This window comes from Formica exsecta, unplaced genomic scaffold, assembly GCF_003651465.1.
Source record: "Formica exsecta isolate Colony F162 unplaced genomic scaffold, ASM365146v1 scaffold178, whole genome shotgun sequence".
In the NCBI taxonomy this organism is placed as follows: Eukaryota; Metazoa; Arthropoda; class Insecta; order Hymenoptera; family Formicidae; genus Formica; species Formica exsecta.
The window spans coordinates 469,627-480,653 of record NW_021849095.1 but is presented as its reverse complement, the minus strand read 5'-3'; the positions used below and the strand labels follow the sequence as shown (position 1 = coordinate 480,653).

The 11,027-nt window shown below is 31.9% G+C and overlaps 1 protein-coding gene across 2 annotated transcripts in view; it reads left to right on the top strand.

Moving 5' to 3' along the window:
• Positions 1-11,027, top strand: part of LOC115233587 (protein sickie-like) — a 184,864-nt gene that overhangs the window by 69,918 nt on the left and 103,919 nt on the right. For both annotated transcript variants that reach the window (XM_029804091.1, XM_029804090.1), the window contains exons 3-4: positions 7,468-7,585; positions 8,088-8,140. In XM_029804091.1, the coding sequence (XP_029659951.1) occupies positions 7,468-7,585; positions 8,088-8,140 (171 nt within the window). The remainder of the gene's footprint in view (positions 1-7,467; positions 7,586-8,087; positions 8,141-11,027) is intronic.

The following is an 11,027-nucleotide window of genomic DNA, read 5'->3' as shown; positions in this document are numbered from 1 at the left end:
AATAAAATATAATATGATTTGTAATAAAAATAAAAATAATTTTATATTGAAATCTATATTCATTTTATGGTCTTATACATTATATGTATTTTTTTAAATAAACATTTTTATAAATTTTCTTCAAAATAATAAGAATAAAGGCGTTAAAGAATGTAATTGGAATAAAAAAGACTTTATCTTGCCATAAGAAAATGAAGAGTGCAAAAGTATGTGCTCTTTTCTCCTAAAAAAAAAGCATATGAAGTTTACCTTTCATCTCGTCCCTCTTTTTTACTCGTGAAATCATCCTCTCGGTTGCATTATCACGGATGATGATAAAAAACGAGCAGGATTACGCAACTAACGAGCCGTCAGACTGCCGTCGGCCGTCAGAAGCGAATTAATTATTGTTTAACAACGGTTTTGTTTCCGGCTCCTGAGCTTTCGGCGTCGCCATCGTTCCGGTGGGATCTGTTGCAATATTCAATTTCATGCACCCCCTTTGCGCCATGGACCTGCCATCCCCGCGCCGAAGGACAATTATTATCGTTTGACTGTTCCCTCGAACTTCGGGATGCAAATCGTTGTGCCGGAAAAACGATCGTGAAACCATCAGGAATTAATTGCCAAATTTTTGGAAACGCAAATGTTAATAATTTACGAACTCAAGTTTTAGGAGATCGCTCAAGTCACTGAAATCAACTCGTATAGATGCGAGAGAGATCGTGTCGTGTGATAATGTAAATCTGATTTGCACTTATTGTACCTAGAATATCTAATGCGCGCGCGCGAAATAATATAAAAATTTATAAAATGCTTAAAAGTGTAGGAGAAGATGATCTCGATAATTTAACCAGTTCAGGAATCAGGAAAGAGAGAGAAAGGAGATACGAGCTAGTCATAAATAAAACAAAAATGTATAAAGAAAACTTTACCTTTAACGAAAACAACAAGTTACAGCAACAAAAAGATTGAACACATTTTTTTTCTTATTCAAAAGTCATGAAAGAATCAGAGACATAGTATATAGCATTGTATAGTATAATAGTATTGGCAGAGATTGAAAATGCTCTTGTAAGGCCAAGGGGATTCGGTCGTTGTAACGACGAATGAATGGCAGCAGGGATGCCCACACGAGACATGAACATTCCCGACAGGTGCGCGGATCGATTGCTATTCCGCGCGGCTCGCGTACGAGCATCGTCATTAATTGTAATGCCGTCCGTGGCGTTGCCTTTTAACGCGCGCGATGATCGGCGCCAAGTCGAATATCGATCAGTGCGTACACGCGGTTCCCATCGGCTTTTATCAATGCCGCGAGGCATTGCGATTCCATGTGACGTCCTCGGCTTGACATCTAGAATGGCAGGGATCGGAATAAAAAAGAATTAAATTCGGCGTTGCACTGTTAAATCACCAGACCAAAATTGCTGGGAATTTTGATAAACAGAGTTGAATACGTAGTGAGATAAATTACTAACATCTAATTACAGTCAAAACTTGTTTACGATATGATTTATTTTATAATCGATGTAATTGATGACAGAAGCAGATCACTGAAATTATAATAATCGACAATGTCAAGAATTCTACAATTAATCATCACTTGTGAATATGAAACGCGAGGATTGTGTACGGTATTTTAAATACAATTTATTTTTTTTTTTTTTTAATTAAGTTACTTCTTTATTAAATTATAATCAAATCTTTGCATCAATTTTTCTTTTAATTGGGAAAGTAGTTTGGATCGCTATTGTATTGAAGAGAAACTATACTGTAGGACGCGATCTAGAATGCGGTAGTTTGCTGCAACACAATAACTCCGCCATCTAATCAATGACAGTTCCGCGGATCGGTCGCTGATGAATTTACTGTCTTTCGTTTGATTCCGTTAATTCGTTAATTCAAACGAAGACGCCCACGCAAACGACGACGCTCGCTCGCTTTACTCATCGTGCTCTATTTTGACCGTCGCCGTCGCCCGCTCTTTCCTCCCTTCAACCGCCGAACCGCGTCTCTCGTTTTCTATTTCCATCCCCCTTTACGCGTTATTTTCGCCCGCAGAGGAAAGATATTGTCTTCCCGGAACATCGTCGCACGTCTAGCAATTTTTATTAGTTCTTCTTCCTCTTTATATTCTCCTTTATTCTCTCTATACCGTGATACGTTATATAGGTTGTTTATCTCTAAGTAAGTCTAAGAGACAATTGCTGCAAATTCTAACATATTTAATATAAATCGAGGATGATGTTATAGCAAGAAATATATTTAAAGATTGCGAAATCGATTTAGAGGAGTATTAACTTTGGATATATTTCGCGATCAAAATAACACTTTGGATGCTATCATAATTTTTTATTGCACATATAACTTTTGAATATTGATTTTTATTGACATTTTTATTTTTTGACAGAGATGATTATTTTAGAGATGATTTTTTATAGAGATTTTTATTTTAACAATAAATTGATTAATTAAGCTCCGAAATAATAACAAAAAGAAAACGTAATTATAATAGGCAATTCGTAGACCACGTTGCACAAAATATCGCAGAGAAATATAAGGCACTCATTGTCAGTATATAAGAAGTTACAGCTCCAACATTCTATATTATGTTTTATACATTCCTAATTTTAAATAAAATAAAAATTTATATTTTTCCGGAAATTATGCGATTCTTTGTGTTATGCGTTTCTTTGATCATTTTTTTGTTAGCCTTCTTTATTCAAGTTAAATGACAGCATTAAAGAATTGGATATACATGTTGTTGAATTGATGCTGACTCGTTTATATGACCGAGAAATTTTTTCCTAATTTAATATCCTTGCAGTTTTGTCATTCTTTGACAGTTCGATGCAATTTCTTTATCATGTTTGTCGTAAATGTCTTAAAATAGCAATCTAAATATGTGTCACACTTTCTGATCGCATGCGTCATCATTATGGTTCTCCCAGTTCTTAATTTCTTGAAACTTTTGTATATATAAACGTTTTTCATCGGAATATGGATCTCGTATAATTTTGCAAATTAACTAAAAACAAGTACGCAAAAAAATTAACATAATTATTACATAAATTAAATGTACATGTAAAATTAATATAATTATGTAATTTACAAATTTTTTTAAATCCAAGATTAATATGTTATTTTTGGTAATCTTGATATTAAATTAAAATTATATTTATGATTAATCTCAAAAATTATTTTAATTTTAATTATTTTTCCAATTTGATTTTAATTAGATCGATTAAAATTAAAAAATAGCGATTAGAGAGATCGGGTAGAAATAAAACTTTGATTTAAATAAATTGAGATTAACATCTTTTACATCGTTATTCTAAAAAAATTTTAATTATAATAATATATTGTCCTTTAATAATAATAATAAAATAATCAAAAGAAAGACGCAATGATTTTATCAAATACTAGATACACATACATTATTACAAAATGTGTGATATTATTTCGAACAATATTTTTTAAATTTATAATATATTTAAATTTCCACAACAACTCCAAATTTTCAAAATACAATTGCGTGAAATTTTACGATACAAAAACGTAACTTGTTGACATTCTATGGTGAACTTTTGTAAATAGAGACAGATATATAGATAGAGAGTGGCAAAGCGGGAAAAGGAAGGGGAGATGAAAGAGATCATGAGGAGGAGGGAGAAAATGAGAAGAAGGAGAAGGCGCGAGAGATTGTATACCTACGAATAGAGAAACGTGCGGTGCGCTTCGTCGGTCGCGTATTCAGTTACGTCCGATGCGTCGTGGTGTCGAGACGTTTCTTTGTGTTTCTTACAATGGATCGCGACATCGCGCAAATCGTCACGTCGTTCTGGAGATCGATCTGGAGCGAGGGCGACTTGACTGGCAAATTGAACAATTGAACGATTGAAATACAATACCAACTTAAAATATATAAAGTATATACGTATAGAATAATTTCGCAGTGAGCCGATTTTTTAAACAATATTAAGTAGTTTAATTGAAATTAATATATTTTTGTTTAAATATCATATATCAAACTTATTTGGAATTTAGATCAATATTCTAATATTATTATATAATATATCGATATATTTTTTAAATTTATATTTTGCAGAAAAAATTAAGTAAAATTATTTTAGAAAAAATAATAATAAAATAATAATCGGCGTGCAAGTTGTATTAAATCAAAGGACTTTTTATTGAAAGGATGAAGTGTAAAAATCAAGGGTCAAAGATGTATCAAGGATTACAATTTTAATTATAGTGTGAATAGAGCGTGATCGCAATTATGCATTACCATGTGATCATTCGGCGCAAAGTGCAGAATACAATTACGATTCGTGAGAGATAATCACAGAGCACATTCGAATGACGCTGAAGCATCGCGGTGACCACCGGCGGCGTCATGGCATGCATCAGAGCGCCGAGATCCGTGCGCGGTTCCGTTGACGACATTAAAGCCGACTCTACCCGTAATATTGTACAGGTAAAAAGTCTTTCCTTCTTGCTTGTATCTCTTTCGCCAAGAGACCCCTCGAATCTTTTTATTAAATTTACTTTGATCTTGGTTTGGGTGAATACAATTATTATAACGAATGCCAAGTGAGTCAGGCTATATAACACGAAAAGATGCAAGATAAAAACGGATTCACATAAAATAAGCGAGAAAATATGTAAATAATGATTCTTTTTATCGAGGATAACAAATTCGTATATAAGAGTTTGTTATAATATATATTACATAAAAACAGACCACTACAAATATTTGGCATGACGAAAAAATATTTTATGAGATATCTTATTCGCAGTAAATAACTTGCAATATCTAAAGAAAAAATAAAAAATTAAAATTTACAGTCACTATTATCTTGTAATGCTAACTAATATTATGATGATTGAAAGTATGTGTGTGTGTGTATGAAGTGTATATAGAACTCAATTACATTATACCTTCTCTTTATCTTTTTTATATCTATTATTATCTCCATAAATTTTTTCGAAAGAATAAATTTTATATTTTAAGTTAAAAGTATAAGCTATACATGAAATAAAAAACATCTTTTATCTCAGTGAGATATAGTTTAGTATATGCGTTTCGGTCGATCTCGTTCTGCTTCTTTCATCTCTCTTTCTCTATCTCTCTTTTCCTACTGAAATACCGCGGGAAAATCCTGGGATTTCATCGGAAAAGCGCGAAAAGATTCGGAGAAGCGACGACCCCATCGTGGCCGCCGTAATAATGGCGACCTGAAATCATGAAGCAAGCCTTCGCCCGCGTCCCTTCCGTTCGTCTCTTTGCACGCTTAAAAATAGTACGCGATGACTAACTCTCTCCTCTCCTCGCTCTCTGTACGGCTCCTGTCTTCCTCTCTTTCTCGTCTGCACCACGTTTATCTTTCCTTGTGCCTTCCAGCGTCCAGTGCTGTGAGCGAGTGCGCGTCTCTCTGCCTCCTCGGACAGACTCTCGAGAGTCGTTCGCTCGTACGCTTGCACGCGCTGAAAAGCCTGGCGCTTCGCCAGGCCGGTAAACGGCGTCGGGACAATTCATGCTTCCTGGCGTGATTTATGTCCCCGATGTTCACTTATATAAAAATACTTATAAATAAAAAATTTTCTGAAAAATAAAGATTTTTCACACATAAAAATTGTTAAAGTTGTCTAGTTGATTTGTAGTTGATGTAATAATGAACGACTTCAAAATGTGCTCTATGACGAAGTATCAACATCTGAAGTAATATTGATTTGATTAAATTTCTCAACAAATTTATCAATGTATCATTCCTCTCTTTCCTTCCTCCCCCTTTCTTTCTATTATCCGACAAATAAATAACATACATAGTGACAACCATGTACTTGCGGCACTATAAAATAGCAGGTGAAAAAAGCAGAGAGAAGATAAACACGGGGAACGGGGAGAAAGTCGCGTGTTAATAAACGTAAGTGTACATGCAGTTGCCTAGGGTTGCAAGCAGTAGAAGATAACACCTATGTGACATATATGAATCGCCACTCGTATGATGAAACTGCAAATGAATGCGTTGCCTGTCGTGTTGTTTTCGCTAAACAAAAAAACGATGAGAAAAAGAGTCAGCGACCAATTGCAGTTGCATTCAATTTTATTGACAAATAACGGGTATCTGTCGCATATTACGCGAGTGTGCATTTATACAACAATTGAGATTTATGAGAAAGATATTTTTTATTGAAATATTATTTATTTTCTATGCCTATTGGAATTCTTTTTATTAGAATTTTTTGTTATATGCATATACATATAATTTTTTTTCCATTTAAATATTCATAATTTATTTTATTTTATCTTTATAACATATACCAAAATTTTATGGAGTTACATTATAATTTTTTTCTGGAAAATTATAATAGTTTTCTTATCCGAATTTTCTTCAAAAAAATATTGATTGAACTTTATATTAAATTAAATGAAATTTATTATATTAAATATTATTATGACGATATTTGAAATAGAAAATGCATCAAAGAGATTAAGCAGAGCTCAGCGCAAAGTTAATATTTGTAAAGCACATATGTATCGAAGGCGAAATTCAACATGCTAGGCGAGAGACGAATAAGGAAACATCTTGCGAAAGATTCTCCGAGGTGGAGAGATTCCTATCACGCCAATTGGCATTCTTCACTTTGCTTCTATCATTTCGAGTAACATAGGGTCAGTCGTACAATTTGCACAAGTTTGACTAGAACTTGGCGGCGCAGCAGAAATATTTATTACAATATTTTAAAAATATTTAAGAAGAAAATCAATTATATAAAAAAATTTATTTTTTTCTTTATTCTTTTTAAGATACGGAGAAAGTTCGCATTTTTATCCATAAAATTATTTTTAGCAGAACAAAATTACTCTAAAATTAATTTTTTATTCTAAAAGAATTTTCAATGTAGGAGACGAAAAATTGTCTTGCAATATTTACGTGCAATTTCTTATAATTGTTTATTATTTTTACAAATACAAACGTTTGTAGAGCTAGAGCGAGCATAATGGAAAAATAATAATTGGCGTGCAGTTGCAGCACGGAGAGATAATAATCGCTCTATCGACCATTAAAGTCTGCTTCTCTACAATATGTTTTTCTCTCTTTCTCTTTTGTGATTGCCTTTAATTCACCGAAGTATGATCTTGAGAGCCAATCGATCAAACATAATCATTGCCATGAAACACAATGTATTAAGAGCGCGCACAATTTTCCACATAGTATTACGATGAATAACTCCATCTCGATTTACTCTACGAATGTTTTCTTACTATTAGAAGATGAAGAACATGAATCTAATATATGTACATACATATGTACATTGCCCGCATGTTTAGCAGTTATGTGGACATCTACTGATTATATCTATGTCTGTTGTTTTTCGCTTAAAACGAAAAAAAAAGTGTTTTTTTTATTGAACGAAGACTTTAATTGTGGAAAACCAGCAGTAAAAATATTCTTAAATATATTTTTAATATTTCAGATCTACACGGATTGGGCGAATTATTACTTGGAACGAGGAGGTTGCAAAAGGAGAGTGACCGATCTCCAAGCTGATCTCTGCGACGGTGTCCTTTTGGCCGACTTGGTGGAGGCTGTCAGTAAGTGTCCTCGTCTTTTTATCTTTTAAATAATTATACAATTATCCAGATTTATATCGAGAAAAAGCGATAAAATTAATATTTTAAAAAAATTACATAAGTGTGTTTGCGAATCTCTGAAAACTAAATTATATATTTATAAATATTGTAATTTAAAAATATTTTTTTACGTGTTGTTTCGATAGAAAACATTTATATGAAATAAATAAAGATTTAGTTGCAGTATTTTATTAATAAAGATCGATGCATAAAACTGGTCAGTGATGCTAGTTGACGAGTCGCTAAATGTGATACGCTTAACAGTACCGAATCGCCGTTTATGGTGTTGGACAGTTATTCGTAACATAACATATAAATTTGCAGTAAAGTCATTACTGAATAAGATACGATAGTCACGTGCTATACGTGCGTGCTATATGCAATTTGTCGGAATGTCCGTTAGTCAACTAAATAAAAGAAAAATAATTTCTAAATTAATCTATGATTATCTTTCTTGTTGCAGCTAATCAAAAAGTGATCGACGTAAACCGAAAACCGAAAAGCGCTCAACAAATGGTGAGTGTATATACTCTTCGAAACTAAATGTTATTTATTATCTGAATAATGAAAAGGATATAAAATATATTAAAATAATATAAAGATGTCTCAATTAATCAATATTGTACGTTATCTATATATTTATCAAATATAGTAAAAATGATTACAATTTAAATTCCAAATTAATTGCATAACAAAAATTTATTATATCCGTTTTATTATTGCAGCATATGTATAATGAATCTTTATATTTTTACGTAAACAAAATATCAATTATCGATCATTAAATGCCCTTTATAATCAACTTCAAAAGAAGGCCGATTGTTTACTCGTTAATTAAACGAAAGATTAGAAAAAATCTCAGATTTTAGATAAGAACCGATCGACTCGAAAGTCGGAAAGACCATATTCGATGCACGGGGCTTTCCTGAAGAAACAAATTTAAAACCCATCCGTCCTTTAAAAATAGAGAGCTCATAAGCTCTCGCCGCTTAGGATACGCGGATAAAATCAGTGCAACCGCACGTACGATGCACCATAGATTACCGTCCGCGCTCTTCTTCAGAGAATATGTATTTAGAATAACGCGTGGAAAAAACAAACTAAATTGCATCTTGCGGCACATTTCGATTCTTTCCTCGAAAAATATCCAATGCCAATACCAATTTTCGAATTATTCAACTTTTAATCAATTTTTTAAACATCTTTAATCAATTAAGATGGTTATATAATTTTCTATTTATTTATTTACATCTTATTTTTTTTTTTAATTTTAAATTTAATTAACTTTTTTAATTAACTTGACACACACACACACTAGTTCTCAAATTATATTACAATATACTTCTTTTTTATTTGTGATTTCTTAACTCTTTTAATTTCTTAGTTAATTTATTTACAATAATTTTAAAATTTAATATATTACAGTGAGATATATCTTGACCGATATACTATTACTAAATAATAAATTTTTAAGTCATCTTTGAAGCCACGCATTTCACGATATTCTGTGATTTAATAAAATATAATCCTTTGTTATAAAAAAATATGTATAATATAATTTTATAATATAAATATCGTAAATTTTAAATCTCTTCTCTTTGTTATAATATAAATGCGTAATGATCGTATTTTGCAATAGGACTGTAAAATAAATCTGCGCTTGGTCTGAGAAGAATGATCGCTTGGATCTCAGATTGGCATTTCACAGAAGTGCCGCGGCAAAAGGATTCGCTTAGAATCGCATTTAGCGTAACCTCTGACACGCGCGTTTTATATCCGTGATTAAACATCTGGCTTCTATAGGTACTCGCGGTTAATTAAGCTATTAATTATAACGTCTCGTTACGTCCCCTTGCTCGTAAATTATATCAATTTTTTATTGCTTTTTCTTTTAACTGCGGTACTTTGTCTGAGTATCTTATACGGGAAAAATTTTAAACTGTCCAGATTATACTTTTGATAGACATTAAATTTTGCCAATCATATTTTAATATTCTCTGAAAGGGAGATTGTCTAGTATAGCACACACAGATACATAATATTAATTTAAATAATTTAGTATTTAATAAAAAAATAAAATAAGATTGACACATTATATATAAAAAATATGTTAATATTTTAAAATACAAAAATTAAAATTGATTATATATATTACCAGAATCTGAATAAGTATTTACTCTCTATTTTTCTTGCAATTAATTTTTTTTCTGTTAACCGAAACCTTTTTAGAAAACTGAATTATTTTTTTACTGTTATAACATTTGATAAAATGTTAGAAAGCGTACAATAAAATTTCAAAATGGATAGCTTTCTGTCTCGTAATATTATAAGGATTCCATTCTCGGAGGCAGTCCTTCAATTTGTATCCTTTGAGGAAGAGCATCACGCGTTGACTCAGGATTATGCAAATTGGAAACACGAGGAGGTATCACTCTATTCGAGAAAGAGAGAGAGAGAGAGAAAGAGAGAGAAAGAGAAATGTAACTCAACTGCGCGTTTCGATCTATACATCCGGATGTGACGTGGCTCGTTTTCCTAGCGAGATGCACTTAGAATCCATAAAACACGCGTCCCTTTCCTCTCATCTTTTTTTCTCGTTTTTTTTTTTCTATTCAAATATCTTCTATTCAATCTTTGTACTCTGTCATAATAAATAGTGACGAATTAAAAATTAGAAGCATTTATGTTTCTTTGTTGTGCTTTTAATATAGTAAAATCATCTGTGTCAAAGATTAAATAAAACTTGATGCAGAAATTAACAATATATATTATACAGCAAAAATTATTTTTATATTTTTGTATTGAACAAATTCCAAATATCTTTCTTCAGTTCTTTGGCAGAAGCTCGATAATTAACTAGACTAGCAAACTTTTCACATAACTTTTAATAGCTATATAGTATATGCATTATTAAGTATGCTTCGTATTACTCTAGAGTTAAGTTCACGTTGGCACTTTGAGAGCATAGGCGATGTTAAAGCTCCTCGAAATCTTTTCTCGAGTTTTGTTCTTACCCTCAATCGAGTGAGTGGCAAAAACGAGACTAGGTAGTCACAGTTCGTAGAGAGAAGTCACTTTTCCAATTTCGCGGTGTCGAGGGTGGACGCTAAGGAAAGGAGAAGGGCTCCGGTCTATAATTAAAAGCAAGCCAAGCACACGCGCCACGCACCATATGTACACGGTGATTCATAGTGATAAGTGAGGACAATCTATCGAAGCAGAGAATAAACTCATATTATTAAGCGATTAATCAAGGTTTTAAATATTTTTTAATATTAAAAAATTATTTTGGTTGGAAATTTCATGAGTTAGTTAAGAGTTGATTTTATCTAATCTAGAGCAGAATTTAATTCTATTTTTTTTTCTTAAATATACACAAATATATTTGAATATAATATTATAT